Genomic DNA, 24,466 nt, shown 5'->3' on the forward strand with positions numbered 1-24,466 from the left:
CTGCTGGTTGCAATTTGTGACGAATTCTAGGTCCAATAAGAGGCTCCCCACAAAGGAATGACTTTGAAAATATGCAAAATAAGTAGTATATATAAGCAGAGAAGAATTCAGGTGCCTCATATATCTCATATATATCTAAAGGTGCCTCTTTCATCAAGTGGTGCCATATATATACACCTCCAAATAGCCATCTAACAGTAGAAGTGAAAATGAATTAGACTTTTTGCATTTTTATTCTTACAAATGGAGCTACTACTTTCATGCATAGAAGATGAAATAAGGAGTTAAGAAGTCCGAGGTCTTTCAGAATACCTAAACAACACACAGAAAGATTTTCAAAAGTTGTTTGGGTACCCACAGGCACAGATAGGCATCTGTTGGGATTTTCTGAAGGGAAAAAATTTCTGGATTCAAGTTACTGACAAATAAAGGTTGAAATGTTTCTAAGACTCTGACATGCATTTAAGTTTATGATCTGGTTCCTGAATCAAGATTTTTGAGTTGGTGATTCTTATTTAACTGATTTCCAGTGAGATTTAGCTTTCCAAGCATTAAAGCTGTGTTTGAAAGTTACATTTAGACTTGAGTTAGCGAGGAGCTGTGAAAAGCTTACCTTCTGTTCCTAACATGTACAGATTTGAACACATCCATTTCCTGTTCTGCTTTGTGGTCTGCAAAGTGGAAATAATGATGAGAGTTCCTGGCATTTTTGTAATAAAATATTTAGAGTAGTAATGATAAATATATACAGACTGTACATTTCAGAAAGTTACAGATGTTCCCAAGTGTTTACTGTAGTTCATCTCAGGTCAAGTTTTTCCAAAGTTAGAAACTGAGTGTTTTGTTTGTCACAAAACCCATGCTTGCGTTATCACATTCAAAGGGAGAAAAGAACATTAGACTTTGATTTCTCTTGGAAAAAAGATTTTACATTGTTGTGTTTCTGTACTTCAGTAGATTTTTGAAAATAGGTATCATGTCCATTGGGCACATCTCGTTGCATTCTGCAGAAATCCTCGTGTGCCTTAATGTAAGCTGATGCTGCAGTTATTCCAGAATAAAAGCCTGTATTGCTTGATGGTAGCTTCAGACCCTTCTCACCCAGAATTAACTTTGCACAGCAGAAATAATATGTTGTAATTTAGTGTGGATTCCTCTTAACGATGCTGGAGTCAGGAACTCTAATGTGTTTTTCTGATTTATGCTAGAACAACTGAAGGTAATATTATCTTTAATCCTCTGCACCACCAAGTTTGAGATTATTGCACTGTTGGAATAATGTGCTGTGTCCCCAGCTTGTCATGAGTAATTCATTAAAATCACCATAATTTGAGTTCACGCTGTTGCATTTGACTGAGCTGCCTTAGGGTCCTTTTTGGATTTTGTTGTGTTGATTAGAGAAGAAACTGTCTTCAGAACAGGGGGTGACCAAGGATGAGCAACAGCTAAGTCCAGGATAAAAGGATCATGAATCAAAAAAATCCCCATTGAAGATTAGAAATAAAATAGTGTAGCTCTATGAACTTTTCCCTTAGCCTTATCAACTTATACCATCTGAAATACTGATTTACAGCAGATTAAAGTAAAAATTTTATGGTATTTTGTATATAAGGGTGCTTCCAGTGTCTATCTTTATATTGGCTTTACAGTGTACAGCTTTCTAATGGCTTTTGCTATTAAAGGTGTTTTGCTTTGATATTGTAAGCCCTGATTCTATTCATGTACGTGTCCTGCATATTGAATTGCATGGTTTTACTTATTTTGACCACCAAATGCCCATATTTGGTTTTAAAGTCTATATTTAGGTACTAAAATAAATGACCTAATTTTTGAGAATACAGTAGTTCTCATCTGACTTTGGAAGAGCTTGTAGGTAATTATTGTTTTTGAAATTAGGCTAGTTATTTAGGTGCCAATATCTTGAACTAGAAGCCTCAATTTAGACAGCCAAGCTAAGGATTTTTGCTTAGTCTGTGTTGCTGCATTAATCTGAAACAACTCAGTCTGTAGGCAGCTTCTGGAAAATTTTTTTTCTCTAAAAAAATTAGTTATCCATGATATGCTGTAGGGCAAAAATATTACTTCATTATCTTTGTGCTACTAGAGGGAGGCAAGATTTGTCTTCAGAGCAGTTGAGTGTTAGTGAGACTGCAAGACTGAATAGAGTTTATGTCATGCAAACATGATTTTTCTGAATTTAGGTGCTCTTCAGAAGATATTTATGGTAACATTTTAAATGTTCTCTAAAACTCGTGTGTATTATTTATTTAAAACAGTACTTTATTGGCTCACTTAAAAATGAAGCACAAACACACAAAAAAGCATATGAGCTTCAATTTTTTTTTTTTTTATTCCAGGTTGGCATCAAGCACCAGCTTTTCTAATCAAGCAGAAAGGTATGGTAGCCAAAGATATCTTGACAAAAGTGACAGTCAATCTAAAGCATCTTCCCTGACCCTGAAATCAATTAAATTTAACTTTAAAAAGTGTTTTTTAAAATCTGTGAGTAAAAGGAAAACCAGCCTTTTCCACTTTTTTTAGATGTCCTTTGTTTTCTGGAGATGAACAGCAGCCCATATTCATATGTGTTAAAGCTAGAAAAAGTCAGATTCAGATGCTGTTTAGTATTCACAATTTCAGTGCAACTTTTTCTGACTGGTTCTGTGTTCAGTATTTTTCTTGATAAACTATCTCCATACATCCAATCAAGTGATTCATCCTTGGCCATGGAGAATCCCTGATAGTGATGCCTCATTATGTAAATCAGATGCTGAGTAGGATAAATCCATTTTGTGAAGCTGTAAAACATGTTAAGATGCGCAATTTGTGAGTAAATAGATAATACTTAGGCTTTTAAAATTAAACCATTCATTTATGAATGATTGGAGAGTACTTCATCTTCTGAAGGAAGCTGCAAGAGGCAAGTGAATATTATAATGTTTTTGTTTACCTGTTGTTCATGTGTTTTATGAAAAGCCAGAAACCTTATTCTGTGTCGTTGAAATACATAAGGTGAGAGCAGGATTATATTTCAAATTCAGATGACTCACAAATAAAACTATGTGGAGAATCAGGAAAAATACAGCTATTTATTGAGACAAATACTTAAAAAATATATGTATGTAATTTTTTTATCTATTCACAGTTGAGCTCAAGTCAACATGCTGTACTTTTTCAGGATCAGGATACTTCTGTTTTTGAGTGTCTCACTCATAACTGAACACTTCCATAATTAAAAAGAATAGCATCACCTTTATTTTCTCTGTGTAGACAGCTATGACAAGTATTTAATCTGCAATGACATTTTTTTCTTCTTTTCTTTTCTCTTCATTTTCAGCATGATGATCCCTGGAAATGCTGCAGGTGTGGCCAAGCAGTTCCTCCGTTGTGTGTTCCATCAGCTGGCTCCCAATGGCATCTTTCCTCAGCTATTCCAGAGCATTATTAAAGGTAATGTGCAATACCTGAGTGCACTTCTGACCCTCAGTTTCCTCTGTATGAGCAGCAAGTGCAAAAATGTCATTCAAATTTCAGATGGAAGCTTTTTACGGACCTTAGCCACGTCTCTGATGGACTTCAGTGAGCTGAGTTCCATCGCTGCTCTGAGCCAGCTGTTAGAGGTATGTTGACAATTGGCTGTCTTAGTGATGCTAATTTTATGAGCATTACCAGGGTCATTTCTCCTAATTCGAGTTCAAGCTTGCTTCATCACAAACACTGGATTTTTGTTTTGTCCTCCCTGGAAGTAACCAGGCTGTCCTCCCCACTGGTAGTGTGTCCCATTCTTTCCCTAAGGACTTTTTTTTTGTTTTCAGGAACTTTTCTACTCATACATTTCAGTTCTCCCTCTTCATTTTATCTGATGACAGTTTCTCTTAAGTATTCCAAAAATCTATTGCCTGCCTTTGATGGACTGCCTTCTATGCAGCTGGATTATTTCTACTGTATCACTTTTCCTCCTGCTAGAACTAGTCACTTGCATGTATCATGCTCTTCCAAAAACATGGCAATTGTCTCATACAAGATGCTGGCATCACTTTAAAACTGCTCATGTCTTTCCAGGCCTCACCCCAGGACACAAGCCACAAAAGCATACATGATCTACGGAACATTAATGAGCATATCTTCTTTAAAACTGTCTAAGGGAAAGCATGAAAAATCTGCTGCTGAATATCTGAGTTTTGTTTTTTTTCTACTGCCATGCCAGTCTAAGCATATTTTGAGTTAAATCCCTGCTTATAAAGTTTTGGCTCAAAATCTTTTGGTCAGTACTTAAGGAACTGTTAGACTAACTTTCACATACACAGCTCGAATTCCCAGCACAGCACTACCATTAGCATTATAGAAAAAGTATGCAGTATTTGGTCTCAACAAATTAACCTCAGCACTTCCAACTCCCGTGTCAGGGACCATTTCTGCATGTGTATGATTGTTCACAGGTCTCGTTTCGTTTCCCAGGGTTTAAACAACAAAAAGAATTTGCCAGCAGGGGGTGCGATGCTACGCTGTTTGGAAAACATCGCTACCTTTATGGAAGCCTTGCCGATGGATTCCCCCAGCAACCTCTGGACCACAATTAGTAACCAGTTCCAGACTTTTCTTACTAAACTCCCGTGTGTTTTGCCTCTTAAGGTATGATGTGTGGACACAAGCTGTATTGCCATTGGTCAGGATGTACTGAAACTGCAAAAACTGGATAAGCACTCAGAGTGGGTTGTTGTGAATGTTTCCTGATGATTCAGCTAATGTTTCCAGAGGACTGGATTTATTGTATGTCTGACCCACCCCTTTAATTATGTGTTCTGTGGGTAACAACAGCAACTCTGACCAGGGTACTTCTCACTTCCTTCTTGGCGTTTTTCCTATTAATTTTCTATGCCCTGTCTCTGTCTTCTGTGTTTGAGAGAGTCAGTGTTTAGACAATGAAAATCCATCTGGTTTCAACTGTTAAAACTAAATAAAACTCTTAAGATGAGCACCACCACCTCTTTAATTTGCTAAAAGTACACAATAGTCAGGTAGAGAGAACTGAAACTATTGGGACTTGGGCTTAGCCTGTTTGGCTGACCAGGTTGTAGTTCTGATTGTACTAAAATATTGTTACAGAAACTGAATCTAGAAGCTCTGGGCTCTGATTTCTGAGAGTTCAGAGGTCATACAGCAGGATCTTATATCCTGGTGTGTATATATCAGCAAACACTATAAAAACTTCAGAGACTTTCCAGTAAACTCCAGTAAATTAAACGGAACTCTCATGCACTTACTCCATTTCCTGTGGTGTGAATGAACCCAGTGGCAATTTTTTTCTATACAAAGCAGTGTTGTTCTGTATGGGCTGAGGGATCCAAATTCTAAATCTGTGACTGATAACATTGCCTTTTAAATTGCTTGTCACCACCTGGCTATATAAATGATATTAAATTTTTTGGCACTATTATGATATAGTCAGATTTTCAAACATCTTTAGATTTTGGTAAATTGTGGCATTATCTTTCAGCACTTACTAAGCCAAACAGGCAATAACCATTTCTTCTGTGTACTAGCCACCCCACTCTCCTGCATCTTATGTAACTGAAATAAATAAAAAGAAATAAATTGCATCTTATTGATTCCAACTGCATATCTACCATTCACAGAACCTTTAGGTGGAGTGTTTACTCTGATTTCCCTTCTATTGATGGGAGGTATTGCTTGCTCCTGAACTTTCAATCTCCTGTTCTTTTCTTTAGGGTCATAGGGGACACTTGGATATTCTAGATGTTTACAGCAGGGGTGAGGCAAGACAATGGATTGATCCTGAAAAGTCCATTCAGTGCTGTAACCTGTGTGATTTACTTGACATAAAGATTACATCATAAGGAACAACTTAAGGAATCTGGAACAGCTGCTGCCAGGGCCTGTTCCTGTCAGGGTGTATGTTACTGGTTGAGAGATGTCTTGAGATGTGAGGAGCAATATCATAGTCCAGCACAAGCACAGAAATATAAAATAAGGTAGATGGTGGGCACCTATGCTGTGTTTTTTACCACTGAAAGGGTATGATTGGGAATGATTGTATTCAAGAATAAGCCAGTTTAGAGAAAGTAGTTAAAAGTCAATCATCGGGGATCATTTTTCAGACTTCACTTGTAAGATAGTCATAGCTGCTACCACTATAAGCAAGATATGTAGATAAAGAGGTACTAACTTCTTTTCTTTTTCTTTTCTGCCTTCAAATATGTTCAGTGTTCTTTGGACTCTAGTTTGAGAATCATGATTTGCTTGTTGAAGATACCTACCACTAGTGCCACCAGGGTAAGTTCCAAGAAGACAAAATTCTATTACCTCAGATTTAGCCAGCCTGTGCAATTCTATGAATGTGTTCATGTCCCCTGGCTAGGAAAGTATTATATGTGAGCATAAAATTGTGCAGTCCAATACTGTTTGGAGAATGATAGGAGCTTTGGAATCTAGGTTACAGTAAAGTGGGGGTAGAATTACATTCCTGTGTGGGTGTGAATGTATGTCTTCTTAAAGATTTGATGTTCTCTTTTTTTTTCCTTCTCTATTTTTTCTTAAAAAAAAAAAAGAATAGTGAGCTGCTTTAGATGATTTCCAGTACAATTCCACTGAAGTCAGTGAGGTTCTCGTGCATAAACTGTACAGAATCTCTTATAAACACTGTGTCACAAGTGAAACTATTTTCTGACTCTTTGTTTCTAATTTCTGACAGAAGCATGAAGGCATATGATACAGCTGTTTGACCAAAACAGTGTGAATCCCAGGCAGATAGCCTCTGAGCTAAAAATAATGCTGTTCCATTCAGGCATTTCAGAGTTGGAATGCTGCTTTGCTCTTTTGGGCAATGAGTTATTGATTTCTGTAATACATGTCATTGCAGAGTCTTCTGGAACCTTTTTCAAAATTACTAAGTTTTGTAATTCAGAATGCTGTCTTCACTCTGGCCTACCTGGTGGAACTATGTGGTTTGTGCTACCGAGCCTTCACAAAGGTAACAATGACACTGTATCTTCTTTTAGGGACAAGTGAAAATAGGACAAAGTTGTGCTTCCTACAAGGAGTTGGAAAGTAAAGATGGAATAAGTGTCAAGCTTCAGGCATGACAACAGTTTTAAATGTTTTTTTAGTCAAGTAGTGGTCATGGTTTAGTGCCTTTTAATAAGGCTGAGTTTTACATTCACAGTAAAGACACAGATGATGGAAACCTGCTGCAAATGTTGCTCAAAGAAATATTTTTATGTGATTTTGGGAATTGGACATTTTTATTGTCATGTTGAGAAGATAGCTGGTATTAATACATCACTTAAAATGTCTGTACAGTTGTATCTTTCGTAGTGCACAAGTTTAGCCATGTAATTTGTGAGTAAAAACTTAAATATTCCTGGTAGGGCCTTTTGAGAGCACAGCTGTGAGGGGATGCAGTAGACAACTATCTAAAGTGGAAAACTCCAAGTTAGGAGCTTTCCATCTTAGATCCTGTTCATTCTGTATTGGGTATTTTCCTTTGGCATACATGGCTGTTGCTGTGAAAAAAGAGAACAGTATATCTACACTTCTAAAAAGTTTTAAAGATTCCTGGATGAAAGCTATGGTCTACAAATAACAGTTATTGTTTGGGTTCATTTTTGTAGCTATCAGTGAGAAGTTTAACAAAAAAGGGATTGAACCTAAGGTCATATATACTCCATCACGTAGATTGTCAAGGTACTGAGCAAAAATGTTGCCTCCACCACTAAGTGCACAGTTTTCCATCCTTGGTACATTTGTCAGAACAGTAAATAATCCTCAGGAAACATTCTGTCATAAGTAGCTACATGATTTTCTGTTTAGATAATGTACAACTGGAACATGCATTGTTTGAGTCTTGTTAAGACTTAAAATATCATTGTACAAACAGTGAAGAAGAAATGATAAACGCAGTGACACTCTCACAGAAAAACTGCACCACAAGAAAATAAGAAACATTTTTACAAACTGCAGTGGTTTGAAGCATTAAATAGGAATTAACAGTCTGTTTAATGACAGCAAGCAAGTTCTAGATTTTTGTCTCATTTGAAAGAAAAGTGTTTATGCAATGGAATAATCCTGGATACAGAAGAGGTTGCCTAGCTTTTGGAATTATTTTGAGTTATATCTGGAGTTAAGGGTTTGGCCAAGACAAAGTGAGTAAAATGCTAACTTGAACCCTAATATTGGGTTTTTTTTTTTAATTGAAAGAGAAGAGCCTCATTTAAAAGTGAAGCAAAGATACCCTTCTTGCATTTGTGATCTTACCAGAGTGTTTCATATACCTGCTTGTCATGGGTTGGCACTGGCCAGATGTTAATGCACCCATGAATATATGTTTTTTCTCTAACAACTCCTGTGGGATGTGATCAGGAACAGAGCAGAGCAGGCTTAAATCTTGAAAACAAAAAAAAAACCCACCAAAACTTTATTAATTACATAAGAACAGGGACAGAAATACTCTTAAACACACACAGAGACAGAAATAAAAACTTCTTAGAACATTTCTTCTCCCAGTTTCTACCTCCCCACCCATCACTTTTCACAGACCAACCTTTGGGTTTTAGATCAAACAATCACCACTCAAAAAACCTAATCTTCAATTCAGCAAGGGAGAGAGGAGTCTCTCTGGCACCACAGACTGTTCTCCAGAACACACAGGTCTACTCCTTATGTGTTCCCATGTCACCCGTGGCACCGCCCAGAGAAGTCTGCCAGGGTGACTCTCTCTTTTTCCTATGTCCAGCGCTCTCACCGCTGTCTCATAGGCCACAACTACATACAGGGCTTTTTAAGGATGCTGCATGCCGAGCTCTCCCCTTTTTACCCAGGGGCCGGGGTTCCAGGAGCAGGTCTCCCCTGAGGGCAGAGGGCGCCACCTCACCCTCCCCCTCTTTTCTCTGCTCGCTCCAACTCTTCAAGTGCCAGTCACTGTAGCAAAAGCAAGGGCAGCTGCATCCACTCAAAAATGCAGTTTATGTTCAAAAGAGACTTAAGTTCAGTCCATGGCTGACATTATGCAAGAGAAGTCCAGCTCAGAAGGCTACTCCTCTCATTCTTCCATCGGGTTCCTTCCAATCATGCTTTATCATCTCGGTCCCAGGCCGCTTCCTTCTCCTTATTTCCAAAATCACCAGTCATGAGAATCAATGTCTAAGAAAAGTTTCTTTCTGCCAAGCAAGGGTTAACAGTTTTTTCTCGGCAGGGTGCAGGCTCAGGCACTCCCAGCTCTACAACTCCCACGTGGCTCGGCACCTTCTCCCAGAGTTTGGGGGGGAAGGGGGGGGTGAGCACACACAGAAGGCACTTCCACAGTTTTCCACCCCTCCATCCTGGACGGGGCAGCTCAGTTCCAGTCCTGTCCCCTCTCTTCTCCCCCCGCCGGGGGCTCCGGCTTACCTGAGCCCGACCACGTGTTTCCCCTCCCCCACCCAGCCTCGTGGCTGGGCAGGGGAAGGAGGCCTGACACGTCCCTCTGCTGAAACCGGGATCTGAAAAGAGGCCGAACCCCCCAGACTCTTGCTTTTAACTCTTTGTGTCCTCAGAGGCGTGTCCAAACCTCCGAGTGACCAATCCAGGTGCCAGCAGAAAAGCTGATCACTGATTGGACTGCCCACATCCCCCTGGAAAAAAAATTCACCTCCTTTGCAACCACGACACTGCTAAAGCAAATTGTGAACTACAGGAAATTTTTCACTTTCCTCAGGCTCTGCAGTTTCAGAAAAATGTAATTAAAAGCATGGTATTAGAAAACCCACATGTGTTTCTTGTATGCTTCATGGTTGATTGTTCTATTAATACAGTGAGTACTTAACTGCACACAGGAAGCTTGGAATACAGTGCTTGGTAAAATCTTCTTGATTTAGTTTAATGCAACTTGATGACCCAGAAATGGAAGCATTAGTGAATATTCTGCATTGTATAGCCACAAAATAGTTAGTTTAGTGGAACTCCACACTATATTATCTTTGTTATTTCTGAAAGCTTACCATAGTTTTGCCTTAGAAATGTCAAATTAATGACTGCTGTTGGGAGAAACACCAAATCAGTTATGATGTCTGTGTTTCTCTACAATGGAAATCACTGTAGGTAAATAAGAGTGTTGTGGTAGAGGCTCACATAGAAGTGAATTCCAGAAGGAATATAATTGTGAGCATTGAAACTATTCAAATGTAATTCCTTGTTTTGCAAATTTGAGTGTGTTGACGGGAACAAAACACCAACTTTCAGCTAAGCTGTGGAGGATTCTTGTCTTTTCAAAGAGCAAGCTACTCTGGCATGCACTTTATAGAGGTCAGTGCAGTACAACCACTCCAAATCTTTTTTTACTCCAACGTTTTCCTAATACCCTGTGGCAGGAATATCTGAGTTTCTCTTGTCTTGGAGCCTGAAGATTCACGTCAATCTGATATTTCCTTGTCTGAGTTTCTGTTCCAGGTCAGCAATTTGTTTTTTTTCCATGCCTTTAGAACTCTCAGTTGAGAGTACCATCTCTTCTGTGGATTGTAATCTTATCTTTAGTTTTCTTTTAAAGTGTCTTAAGGTCCTAAATGGACACTTTCTGGCTTTCTTATCTCTTACAGCTGCAGGAGCTTGAACCTAAACTTAGCCTTTTGCTAGTGTTCTGTTGTGCCTTACTAAATAAATGCAGAATGCCACATGATTTTACTATTGAATTTTTTAAAGATTATTAAAAGGCAGATCTTCAGAATTTTTAACTGCTGTAGGAGCAGCTATGATAAAATAAAGATTATTGCTTATACCGGCTTACTTGGAGGATAGCAATTTCCATTAAAGATTCAAATTTACTCTTATTAACAAGTTTGGACCATGAAGTACTACTAGAACTTCATTAATTTCATGTTCTACATATTGACATATGATTAGTCACAATTTGAGGGTTGCAAAGATGTTTTCTATAAGGATGCATAGACATTTGAGTGTTTTTTGGCTGAACAGTGGCTGAAGTAGTGTATTCTTGACACTTCTGGTACCAGATTTATACATGTGGCTCTCCTGGGTGTTATTCTCAAGAAACAATGGCTTTGTGGCAGAATATAAAGTTTATATGTATTTATCACCAGCAGGATGAGAGGAGTAAGTAGACTTGCATAGGAAGTCTGGGCCATTGACTTATATGTCATTGCTCCTGATGTACAGTGCAGGAAGCAAGAGGTCAGATGTCAAAAAACCAATTTGCTTGGTTTTACTTAATGTCTCTTCATCACATGTGCTTAACAAACTTTAAGAGTTTAGACTGTGAGATAGGAGACTTCTTTGAGAAAGAGGCCATTAGTATTATCCTTAAAGCCAAGAAAAGCTGGGATTCATGAAGCCTATGCTTCCTTTCCTGAGTTCTGACAAAGCAATTTAGTATGGCCCAATTATATCCTGTATAGCATAGATATTGGTATGTAAAACAGCTGAATGCTTTTGAAAAAGTTATGTCTTCCTTCCTTTTTCAGTATGTGTAAGCTGCTGGATTGGGTTACTGAAAGGAACTTCTGTCCACTCTTTGGAAGGATGTAATTGTCAACTGACTTGAGTTGATTTGTGTGGTGTCTGTGTCTCAAGTCTGGGAGGGCATATGATGGTGGGAAGGGACACTCTTCCTGGGGAATTTTAACAGGTAATCAGGATTTGTTTACACCATGGGTGTTATGCACCATTCTGGTTCTCCCAGAATGTCATAGTATCAGAGAAAGTTCAGGTAATGATAGCAAGAATGATCAAACGGTTGGAGTTCCACATACAGAGCAACTTAGGCACAGCTCTTCAGTCTGAAAGAGCAGCAGCTGATGGGAATGTGAGAGAGGTCTGCAGGGTCACAAGTGATTCAGACAGGTGAGGGTAATTTCATTCCTTTCCAATGCAAAGAACATACTAAGTTTATAGGCACTTGTCAAAGCAGGTAGAGGGAAGTGATTCTTCAACTCTTTGCCAAGGGTGTGACTCTTTGCCAAGTACCATTTGTGCTAAGTGTTGCCATGAGTCCCAAAGGTCAGTGGACAGTTATGTGGAAGAGAAATACATTGAGAGTTTTGAATTATACAGAAACCAAACTGAGCTCAGAAGTTCTCTGAGCTGAAAATAGTCGGTGAAATTATACATGCTTGCCTTGTTCTTACTCTTCCTTTTGCTTCTGCTTATGGCCTTGTTGGAGGTAACTTACTGGAGACATTTGTTCCCATCTGACCTCTTCTGAATATTCTTATACTGTATATTTTTTATCAGAGCACCACTCATGCATGTGGAATATGTGGCTTTTGAATCTTTGTCCCCTCAAGAAATGATTTCATAATACAGCTGACTCTGGAGTGTTAGCTTCCTGCAAGTTTAGCTGCCTAGACTGCAGCAATATAGTCAGACAAGGACAAGGACTGCAGTTTGGGACCCATTCTGTCGTCTAAATGTGTAATCTGCACACTCTGTGTAATCAAAGAGGAAACTAGGAGCTTGAAGGATGGTCTCTTGATTCACAGACTGGCATCATAACTTCCATGAAATACATACCATTCTGTTGTTTTGGCACCTTCTCTCACATCAAGGCCTGGTATTTAAAGTCTGTTTTCATTCAAAGATATGTAGTTGCTGTGGGAGACAGGCAGTGTTGCTGCAACCTTTGTTTGGCAGTATGTCACACAGGAGTGTGGGGACATCAGTTCTCTGAAGAGAGGAACACTGGTGACTGCTTGGTCTGCTGCAACAAAAGCTACTCCCACTTTCAGCTTCTGCTGTGTGCAGCTGGAGGTGGCCTCCAAATTGTCTCACACAAACTAACCTCATAAAACTTGTCTGAGGAAGAGACAAATGATCCCATTTTACAGATTTTGTGCAGAAAATTAGGCCCTGACTGAGTAGAATTTTTTACACATTTAACTTAAGTGGTCAGGCAAGTGCATGGCATTTATAAGATGGAGGATACTAGGTTTTAGATTTTAAGCACACTTTGAATATGCTCTCATTATTAGACAATTTATTTTATCTCTAATGGTTGGCTGAAATAGAGCACGGTGCTCTTGCTTACCAAAATTCTTGAGTTGCTGTGGTCAGTAGCAGGTTATAGATTTGTTTCAAGTTTTTATCTTATTGTCTAAAGTTGGAGAATGTCAAAGTAAAGTGTATAACAAGCCTGTCTTATCTCCTGTGCCTCCTTGCTGACTCAGCCATACAACTCTATTCTTAGACTTCTGTGTTCTAATCTCCACTGGCTGATTTCCCCCACGTCTTAAAGTGTTTCTGTTGTAGCAGCTGTAGCCAAGACTGTTTTTATTGTGGATGTGGAAAAGTACTGCCAGTCTAATGAAATAGATGGTCCAAGCAGCTGTACTGGAGACACTCTTTTTTTAAGGGGGAATAACAACAGAAAAAGAGTGTGTGAAATGTAGACTGATTTTGGCAGGTTCTGTGAAAGAATAATGCTAAATACTATACCAGTTTTGTTCTTCTGTGTCATTTCTTACTGCTTTCCTCTTTTTTCATGGGATTACTTAATGAAAGCTATGTTTTTGGGCTTTGTAACTATTTTATAAAATCTGTCTATATTTCATGTGTGACATATTAAATCATAGATATAATGTCTGATAAAACATCAAAAAAAATCACCTTCATTGATGTCTGTTCAATTAAGTCTGTAGAATTATATAAATTATGAGTGATGTTGGCTTTTTTTTTTTAAGACAGCAGAAACCAGTACATTTCTGTAACTTTGTTATTCTCAAACTTAGATAAAAAGTATCTTTATAGTTTATTAGTAGCTGTCAGTGAATTTCAGGACATTCATAATTCTGTGCTTTTTGTTGCAGGAAAGGGACAAATTCTACTTGACACGCTGTGTTATATTGGAGTTACTACAAGCACTAAAGTTAAAGTCACCCTTACCAGACATGAATCTGCTGCTGTTGGTGCAGGTACAGGAAATTCTGATGTAATTCTCATACTGATCCTGTCTTGGCCCAGGTTGAGGAATGGGGCAGAGGCTGAAGAACTAAGTCCAACCTGGTTACAGAAAGTACCAGCAAAGTCTGGGGAAGCAAGAACTTTTTGAATCGAAATCCAGTTGCATTTTTATGCATTGGTGTATACATTAAGGCTTCTACATGAAAATTTAAGAAACTAAATTTGGAATCCAAATTTCACATAATGATAATGACCTGTGCATCGCTGCTGATATATTGAAGATCACAGAATATATCTTGAGCTGGAAGGGACCCATAAGGGTTGAGTCCATTGAGTTTTATATCATGTCGTGTTGGAGCATCTGCCCCTGGTGCTGGCTTGTCTTCATGTCCTAGCCTCAAACCCTGCCATCAGCTTGTGTGGGAGGGGCTGCTAGTTTAGCATGGGTCACAGCTCAGTTTCTGGGAGTAAGCTTGTCTCCAGTTCCTGAAGGCCATTTGCTTTTGACCTGTAATTTTCCAACAAAGAATACATTGGGAATATTTCTGCTGCTTTCATTTTGTGGGGTCAAGCTAGCCAAGCTACCACTGAAAATATAAGGAAATAAGATACAGGCTTGTGAAAACTTCTGCCTCCAAGATAGGAAGTGTGGCAAAGTTTGGCATCACAAACCTGTCCCATGAAAACAACTTGCTGAAGTCCATCATATGTAATCACAGATTCTCTCAGTGAGAGTGGGCTCTCATTGTTTACAAAGAGATAATGATATGTTAGGAACTTAAATTCAGAAACTTAAAATTATAGGGGACCAGCATAACAGCACTTCCAAAGGTCCAGGTGAGGGGTTTATTACATGGATCCCTCATAGTGCTCCCAGGGTCATAGCTCCATTCACTCTTTCCCTTCTCATTATGGGTCAAAGCTTCAGGTAGCTATCTGTGGACTCATTTTCTTTTGATTGCTGGTACATTACTCATAGTGAGTAAGTGATAGCCAGTTGACAGGGAAATAATACTGACAAATGCAATGGCATAGCAGTTAGGATAACTCTGAAAACAATTATTATGCCATCAGTGTTAGGGGAAGAAGTTGGGAAGGGGAGAATAACACATGAGGGTTTCTTTTCTTTTGATGGTTAAGGGTTTTTTTAAAAAATCCATTTAAGTTAAAAAAGCACAAATTTGTCTTTTTTAAAAATTATTATTAAACCCAAACTTATTTTTTTCAGTCCCAGTCAATACCATCAAGTAGCAACCACCAACCTCCTTCTGTCTTGCAGCTGCAGTGATACATCTTGATACCATGTACATTAGTTTTTGTTGACTTGAACTGACTTTTCCTGTATTACAGAATAAAGCAATTATTCTGCATTTCTCCTATAGTTCAATCCTGTGGCTACCCCAAAGCATGACAATCCCCTAGTCTAGTCCTTCCTGAATTTATTGTTTGAGAATACAAACAGGCCATGTCAATTTTGGCAATGGGGTTTACTGATTTACGCTTGTCCTTCATACTGAGTCAATTGCCTGAGAGACCCAGTAAGCAAAACTCTCTCTTCCATTGCCTTTATCTCATAAAGATAAAATGGTAATTGCCTGGGTTTTCCTCCTAGCACTGTTCCCATATGCTGTATTCACTTTGGGATGTATTCATACCTAACACAACAGCATCTAATGTGGATATAAATGTCTTTTATGATGTCTCTCTTTCAGAGGCTGATGAAGTGATTCATATTTCCTGCTATCCAAAGCAGCCAGCTTCTGTTTTTATGCAGTCAGTGGTGAAGAATAGGGGTTGTATTCAGACCATCTGCCATAGATGCCTACTGGAGGCATGATGACTGCTGCTGCCATTGACTGTGCAAATTGGCAGCTCTCAGTAGTATGTGGTCTGAATCACTCAGCAGCCTCTGGAACTGCAATACCATAGTAACCACTAAGCCCATCCTAAGCACCACTGTAATTTAAGAAATCTACCAGTAAAAATGCATTTGTCTCTTTATTTTTTAAATTTTCTCTGGTGCCATTAATGGAATGAAGGGATTGGTTCACCTCTTTACCACACAAAGCCACCGCAATATTAATTCACATTGTATGCTTTTAAATGAATAAAGCCATAGCAGAGTTAACACAGCACCAAACGGAAATGGTTTTAATTTCCAACAGTCATGTCTCCATGGACATGTTAGCCTGTATGTAAGATTCTATACAGACAGTGCACACAGAATACAGAGATTCTGTCAAAATGTTCCAGATAACAAAGGAGCTAGGAGCACTTTAATTTAATGATAGATCAGTCGTGGGCTGACTAACAAAGGAGTTCCTAGAAAGGTACATTTGACACCCACGTTTATCTAGATTACATAGTGCCATCAGTGTCACTGGTGACATTAAGGCTAAGATGAGAGTTAACTTTATCCCACTTTACAAAGAATGAAAATTTTTAACCACATCACTCCAATCTTTGCATAGGTGTCCTGGATGGTAAATGGTACAGAAGGACTGTCTCCTCTGCTTGGCCTAGCAAATGAAAGCCATCATGTACATGCTGCTGTTCCATGGGTTTCCATAGGAACTGCTTCTTCAAAGCATTTTGTTTCCCAGTGCTTTTCTCCTGCTCACATTTCATCAGCACACATCTTCAGGATTTCCATTGACTTCAAATTCTACTGGTGTCCCTTTAGAATTTGCTTATTCAGTCAGTCTCTAAGATTCAGTGTATCTGATCTGTTTCATTGCAAATCTTGCGGAGGTGTAAGAGTAAATTCTAGGGCTGTAAAGGATATTTTGGAATGCTTTCAGGAAGAGCAGTCAGTCACTGAGAGTACTGCTAACATATATGCATTAGACAACTGTAAAATACGGTAGTCAATATCTGTCTCAGTTTGTGAAAGTACCATGGTATCAACTGATTTTTAATGAGAAGGAAGATTAAGGCTCAGACCTTAGTTGACAGTTATTTTCTGTCTGCTCTTTCTTAGAAAGTTACATTGCATCACTATGGACAAAAATGGCTCAAGGGCAGTATAGTGTTAGGACAAGAAGTGGTAGGAACAAGCAAATAATTTGCAGGGTGTCCAATGTATTATTGAAGTTTATAATGATTACATAACAGCATTAGCAAGTTGATTGTATGAATGGTGTGGATATCGGAGAACTTAGGTCAAGGGATTTGGAAACAAAAAGAAACAATAAAAAAGGTAAAATAAAAGCATAAGGAGAGCAATGAGAGATATTCTACTGTAATAGCATGACACTGACCATCTCTCAGAAACAGATTGTTTATGCAGTATTGTGCAGAAGTTATACATAGCATGTCATCAACTTCAAAACTCTATATAATTCATCATTGGAGAACTTCACTGAACATGTTATAAAATCACAGTGAAGAATATGGCATTTTGCCTTATAATTCTCTCTCATGGTTTACTCTATAATGAAAGAGGAACATTTGATAAATGCAAGAAATAGCAAATATATTTTTTTCATAAAGAAAGTCTGATTTGTTACACAATATTCTTCAAATTGCTCCTGCACAGCATATGTGTTAATAAAGCACATTAAAGTCAGATTTTTTTTTCAATAAAATTATCTCATTTATAATGGTGAGTTAAGTAGGTTGTTTATAAAGAAAGAGATCTCTAAAGGCAAATTACCATGAATAAAAGCACGAAGAGATCTGAACTGATTTTAATGAAGTAATGAATAAATTATTAGTGTCTCCAGGTTCCTCAAAAAATAATTTAAAGTAACTTGTCCTTAATTTTTTCTTAGTTTGTTTGTGCAGATGCTGGAACAAAACTAGCTGAATCAACAATCCTACATAAACAGATGATTGCCTCAATGCCTGGAGTAAGTACTGAAGCAAAGTCCATTTCTTTGTTCTGTTGTTTTGATTTTTTTAAAAATACATCTTATTCAGCTTGCTCTGATTCATTTTAATGCTTTTTCCTCTTTATTTCTCCTCTGATTGGCAAGATGTATTACAGGCAGAGGTTGAGGTGCTTCGGCCTTTTTATTAATGGTGGAAAAGTTCTGTATTTGGTGTTGCTTCCCTTGCTTTCACTGATAGCCTTTAGTCATGATAACCTTTAGCTTCAGTGGAGCCTGTGCTCAAAAAGACAAATCAAAGATCAGCAATTCTTAGTGGGGAGCAGACCAGCTGAATGATCAAAAAATGGTAGCAGGATGGACAGCTACCCGCCATTGCCTCCATTCCTGCAAAAGGTTATCTGATTAAAGAAGGGAGTTAATGGAATTTTTCTAGTGATGTCTAAGTCATTCACATATATCCTGCTGATGAGTGTAGCTAAATTACAAATACTCCTAATTGCCCAGGCACTGAATGTGCACCTGGTGAATCTGGGAGGAAGTAACACCATGGGAGGTCTTGACTTGTTCCATGACACATGTGGCTGAGTACCCAAGCAGATGGAAGAGGCTTAGCCAAGGTTTGCTTCTCAAGCTGAGAGAGGAAAACTTGTTTCCCTATGTGTATGTCAGCTTTAGGGATGACTTAGGATCTTTCCCATGTATCTTCTGAAGTGCGTGATTTTTTAAATGCCAATCTTTAATAATACCTTTCCTCTCAACAGGATATTTTAATTTATACTTGCTGTGAATAGACAGACTAATACTGGTATTACAAGGTGTGATAGGAACATGATCATTTCAGAAGAAATCATAGAAAATTAGGCTGCCTACTGCTTGCATGAAACGGAACAGGTTGTTGGAGAAAAGTCTTGTGAAACTGAGCATTTGTTTTTAGAGACTGAAGTGTAATCTCTTTCATAATTCTATTCAATATTCTAGAACCCAGGTCAAATCCTTATTGCACATAAACTGAATGGAGTATGCACTGACAGGGTTCCCAATGACCATGTTTTACTGTTTTTTATTTTATCATGGGAACTGACAGGAACAACATTTGAAAAGCCAGAAGGTGGCATAGTAAAGTAACATACAAAAATGAGGAGTGCCCAGGTCAGTTGTTTAAACATAGAATGCCAGCAGTTTTTCAAATTTCAGCCACTGAAACTCAACTGTGGCTTAATATTTTTGTGACTAGAACTAAATCTAGTTCATTTGTATACTCAGGATAATCAATTTCTATGCTTCAAAGTGCAGGTAATCAAAAAGAGGTCAAAGAACAATAGTTTTCTTCTGTAAACTTTATTGCAGTGTTCTGCCCTGAGCCTATGACTTGGGATAAAGTAGATTTTCATGACTTCAAAAAGATATCTAATTTAATAATGTGATCATTTAGCCTCAAAAGTGAAGCATTTCTTTTACTTGGCCCCTAAGAACGAGACAGCCATAGTTCCTGTTGAATTCAGCTAGCATTATCTTCACCTCAGACTATTAACATATAAACAGAGGTTTTTGTGATACCTAGTGGGTCTGTAGTATCACCTTCGGAAAGCTTCCCTGCAGGGTTCTCTGATCTATTCAAAGCCCTTATTTAATCTGACAGCTTTGTTCTGTTGACTGCTTTATGCACCTCGGGCACATCTTGTGCTAGCTGAGGACCAGATTCGCATTTGTCACTGTTCTAGGAAAAGGATTATGAAAATTTGTAGTGCAGGAATACAGCAAGCACCATATTGGGTCCTTTTGTTTTCCCTTTGAGGTTGTTTTTGTTCTGGCACAGGTGGCTTCTCAATAAGCTTCTACCTTTATGATCTAACTGGAGCACTGCATAGCTTAAGTGCCATTAAGATGCTGTCTTTTCAATGCTTTTTTTCAGAAGTATACAAGAAATATTAGTTGGTTTTTGCAAAAAGGAAAAAACATAATACATTTCAGTGATGCTCGTTTTAATGATGTTTCCATATAGAATACCTAAAGTTATTGAAACTGTTTTTCCATTGTGATTAATGTGAAATAAGGGCATCTGTGCCTGTGACTGAATTTTGGTTTTGATTGTAACTGATTGCTTCCAATTGCAGAAATGCTCAGCTGCTTGAAAAACTGAGCTGTTCAATTCTCATTGAGTTTTTAAGACTGATTCTGGGCTGTTATAAATTTGAGGATGACATGACAAGAATATTCTTGAAAGTTTCATCAGTTAATCTTTTATTGCTGTCATAGATAAGAGTATTTTATGATCCATGAAGAAATTACAGCAGCTGTGGCAGCTGGGCTATCTTCTTATATTATAATCAGATAAGAGGACATAATACAGTGAGAGGAAGAACATCAAAGAATACCTATTCCTAATTATTCTAACTAAAAAGTAAAATAAAGGATTTGAGACAGACCAACTGTATTCTGGTGAAGCACACCCCGGTACTTAAACTTATTTTTTTTATGTTTTAGTGTGGAACAGCAGCAATGGAATGCATGAGGCAGTATGTTGGGGAAGTGCTGGATTTCATTGCAGATATGCATACCTTAACCAAACTGAAGGTTGGTTCTGGCATACATTGTTCTAAAGTGTATGAGTTTTTTTGACAAAAATAGCTTTCTGTAAGGAACCTGCCTAGGAGACATGGTAGGAAGTATTTCAGGTGACTGACAGGTTTTTTCGTTTCTCTGTTAAAAAAATATTGGTGCTGTTATAGATTAGAGACTTCTGTGGCATCAGTAAAAAGTAGCTTATGTGGTGTTGAAATGGAGGCCAATTCAAATATTGTGAGCACACAATAGAAAAGCAGGCATGATTTTTCTGAAATGTTGATGATAAGCAAATGTCATACCAAAGTCACTGTGAGAAGTAGATGTGTTTAATATAACCCAGGGAAGCATAAAATTCCTTGCCTGTACAACTAAGTGCAGCCTTGTGGAGGAATCCTGTGTCTCTTATAGACACAAACAGACACTTAAATTTATAGGAAGTTCAGAGGTAATTAAAACGCAGTAATTAACCTAAAAAAAGGGAGTGTCCTTTTTCTAATGGGTGCTGTTGTTTCCATTGTCAGGTTATATTCTGTTGAGGTGGGGAAAAACCAAATAGCTCTTACCTCTGTAGTCCAAACTGCATTTTGATTTCTTTATATTAGTTGAATGACAAGTTGTTAAGAGGAGTGATAGGAAAATACTTCTGTTAAAATAAAATATTTTATTTTAACAGAATGCATTTCATCAAAGGATCCTAGTAATCATCAGATAATCAAAACCTAGAATTCCTGTTTCATGGAGGAACTTCATGTTACTATTAAATTTCCTACAGAATGGAAATTCTATGAAGATGTTTTGAAAAATAAGTAGCCTAAGTAACATTGCTGCTCTGAAGTTTATTTTCATAGCAATAAGATGAGAATTTTTACACAACTAGTTTCTCACACACTCACTTATTCACTCTGGCCCCTCAACCCCACCTTGTGCCACCTTATTGCACTTTATTAGTACGTACCACAAAGGAAGAGGAATCTCAGCTAAAAAACTTTGTGCCTTGAAACTCAATGTAACTGTATTTTACAGGACAAAATATTCCTTTTCTTAAATTCTTACCCTGTTGGCCATGAATTCCTTTGAATTGAAAAAAAAAATTGTCTAAGGAAAGCAGCCTGCTATGCTGGAGTAGAAATTTACTTCAGAGCACAAAGTAATTAATCATTTGAAGTTGAATTGGATTGCCTTCCCACTCTATCCTATTAAGTTATTCACCCATTTCTGTCAAAGTTCAGAACTGCTTTCAGAATAGGTAGGCAAATGAATCATAAATGAGGCAGAGATACATCTGGTTTGCTAGTTCCACAGGAAAAAAAAAATGGGCTTACCTGAAACCAGGAATGGGGAAAATTTGTTTATAAATACTTGCAGGTATCCTCTCTCCTGTGTAAAATGTTTCTGTAGAAAACTTTCTGTCATTTGGACTTTTTCCTTCTGCCCATCTCCCTTGAGCTGTAGTCTGCTTTTTAGAATTATTCTTGCAGTGCTGAAGTCTGATGATTACTTCTTATCCTTAGTGGGACTATTTATTTTTAAAAAATTTAAATACATATATAGATAGGACAGGAACTAAAACTTTTACCCATTTTTTCACTTTCATGTTTAGAAATTGGACAAGAAGCTTCCCAAATCAGTCATCTGGCAATTTAAGTCAGAAATTTCATGTTGTTTTGATTTAGCCATCTAATACAGGAATCTGAGGACAAAATTAGCTTAATAGGAGAGTCAAATATGACCATAATTTTGTGTATTGCAAAGAATAAGCTTTTCTGTCTTAGAAAATTAAAAGGCAGTTTTTATTTAAACAGAGAAAACTTCGTAGTTTAAACATGTTCGAGAAAATATTTGTAATCATTTCTGAGTTTACAAATAGTTGCAACTTCAAATTCACAACATCTAGATTCAAATTTTTGCAAGCTCATTTAATATATTTACTTACATTGCTTGGGTTTTCTTAACGAGGTGTTACTCCCTAGAAAATGAGTCCTAAGATCATCCAGCTGTACAATTCTTACAAATGTGTATTATCACATCATCTGGGGTTATAGCTAACAAAGAATGCCATATGATTTATATCACCAGTATCAATCCAAACAGCAGAAGGTGGTTTGCAAATTTGGAAATGTCTACTCTCTGTAGGAATTCAGAGAATAGATATAGTTAAAGTTGTTTATTTATATCCAATGTCATCTTTTGTGTATCCAAGAAGAATTTCTTCGAAAGAGGCTAATTATTTTCAGTCCTGTATATTAGGAACTACTGCACTATAGAAAAGATATAAATGTTAATTCTCAAGATAATTGCATTTGAGTGTACTGTTCTGTTCAGTTTCTTATGGTTTCTTTTTCATTTTGAGATAACATTATAATTGGTAAAGCTTGGCAGGATTTTATTTAGAAAATTCTAGCAATTTTGAAGATTTATAATGTATCTGCCTGCATAACTGTCTATTCTTTTTACCTATCTGTATAACGAAGTCATTAAATATTCCTGATGGTACATAGGGATTTTTTTCTCTTGAAAAAGACTTAAGGTAAGTGCAATTTGATAGTGTAAGTTTTTGGGGTCAGATACTTATCTGTTACAAAAATATTATTGGTTCACTGATTTCTATCCTGTTATAATAATTGGATAACTGATGACCTGATTTTCTTTTGTGAAGCATATGGCTCTCCTTTTAAGCAAGCAACTGCAGTCAGCCTGTGTTCTGTTATAGTCTAGTACCAGAAGGTAATGCAAAGTTAGCTGAATAGAAATACAGAACTATATCAAGAAGCAGCAATGAAACATCCCTTAAAGCTGGTAAAGCAGAATAAATTATCTTTGCAGGCATGAATATTTGAGTGTTTCTTGGTAAGAGGTTTGGCCCTTTTTGTTGCCAGAGCTTAAAGGCATTTGTAACTCAATAGTGCAATATAGCTGACTAGTGCAACATAGTCATATTGCTGGTGAATAAGTGAGAGCTTCTTTCTGAACATGTAAATGGAATGTTGCACATGGAAGGCATTTCCTGCCAAGATGCTGTCTTGTTAAATGGTTAGATTCTTTCATTTTTACCTAAGCTCTCTGGATGTGCAAGGATTAGTTTGTATTTATCAGCTCTTGCGTTTGTGATACAAAAGCTGCCTTTACATTTTGCCCAATTTATATTTTGTCTGGTGTCTTGGAATTGTGGCCCTCTTTGGAAAGATCTGCATCATACAGGTGTTCCTAATATAGGGGTTAGAGAATTTTTAAAAATCTATTTCTGAGCTTTGTTTTGTAGACACAGAGGTCCTGAGGAGGAATTGAAGGGGAGTGAAATAGAATATGCTGGTTTTTGGAAGAACTTAGTTCAAGCAAAATACTCTTTTTGGGTAGGAAATCAGATCTTTGCCTTGCAGAGTCACATGAAGACTTGTTCTCAGCCACTGCATGAAGACACATTTGGTGGACATCTGAAAGTTGGTTTAGCTCAGATTGCTGCTATGGAAATCACACGGGGAAACCACAGGGACAACAAAGCTGTGATCCGGTATTTGCCTTGGCTTTACCATCCTCCTTCGGCAATGCAGCAAGGGTGAGAACACTTTTCCACAAAAAGGGATGCTAAAATGAGCTGGAAATCTTCACAAAATTATGTTTTTATTGTCAGATTCCATAGCTAAGACCTGCAGTAGGAAATGGTGGCAGTGGGACGTTGAAACAGCTGCTCAGCATCTCGCTGATCCTCAGCTGAGGAGTTTGTCAATGTAATATTTAAAGTACATCCCAGAGGGATAGTGGAGGTAACTCCAGGGGCTTGACTGGAGTAACACTGGAAATTAACTTGATCCTTGGTCTAGGTGCAGCCAATGAAAAGCACACAAGCACTTGATCAGTCCTAGAATTACAGAAAATATTTTCTGGATTATAGAGAATACAACAGGAAATGGCCTGTGAAATTATGGAGTACAAATGAGTGAGAGCTCTTAAGTGTAGGCCTTCTGATGTATGATAAACTACTAACCCCCTGGCTAAAGTTAAATGGGAGAAATCCTGCTCAAGACATGTTTTCTGTCCCTTTTCACTGTGAGAAATCCTGATGAGCAGTGTTTTATTTTCTAAAAACAGAGGAGTACTGTCCCTTGTGTTACAGTGACAATGAGTTGTTTAGAGTGTAGGCAGTTGGACTATGTTTCAACAAACCT

General features: G+C 37.7%; 1 protein-coding gene across 11 annotated transcripts in view; it reads left to right on the forward strand.

Annotated features, from left to right (window-relative positions):
• UNC79 (unc-79 homolog, NALCN channel complex subunit) overlaps window positions 1-24,466 on the forward strand; it is a 109,315-nt gene that overhangs the window by 74,526 nt on the left and 10,323 nt on the right. For all 11 annotated transcript variants that reach the window (XM_063399261.1, XM_063399270.1, XM_063399262.1 and 8 more), the window contains 10 exons: window positions 2,358-2,396; window positions 3,338-3,450; window positions 3,535-3,620; window positions 4,459-4,632; window positions 6,226-6,294; window positions 6,881-6,991; window positions 13,812-13,916; window positions 17,679-17,756; window positions 20,223-20,312; window positions 23,681-23,856. In XM_063399261.1, the coding sequence (XP_063255331.1) occupies window positions 2,358-2,396; window positions 3,338-3,450; window positions 3,535-3,620; window positions 4,459-4,632; window positions 6,226-6,294; window positions 6,881-6,991; window positions 13,812-13,916; window positions 17,679-17,756; window positions 20,223-20,312; window positions 23,681-23,856 (1,041 nt within the window). The remainder of the gene's footprint in view (window positions 1-2,357; window positions 2,397-3,337; window positions 3,451-3,534; window positions 3,621-4,458; window positions 4,633-6,225; window positions 6,295-6,880; window positions 6,992-13,811; window positions 13,917-17,678; window positions 17,757-20,222; window positions 20,313-23,680; window positions 23,857-24,466) is intronic.

The sequence above is a fragment of the Prinia subflava genome, chromosome 5 (genome assembly GCF_021018805.1).
Source record: "Prinia subflava isolate CZ2003 ecotype Zambia chromosome 5, Cam_Psub_1.2, whole genome shotgun sequence".
Lineage (NCBI taxonomy): Eukaryota > Metazoa > Chordata > Aves > Passeriformes > Cisticolidae > Prinia > Prinia subflava.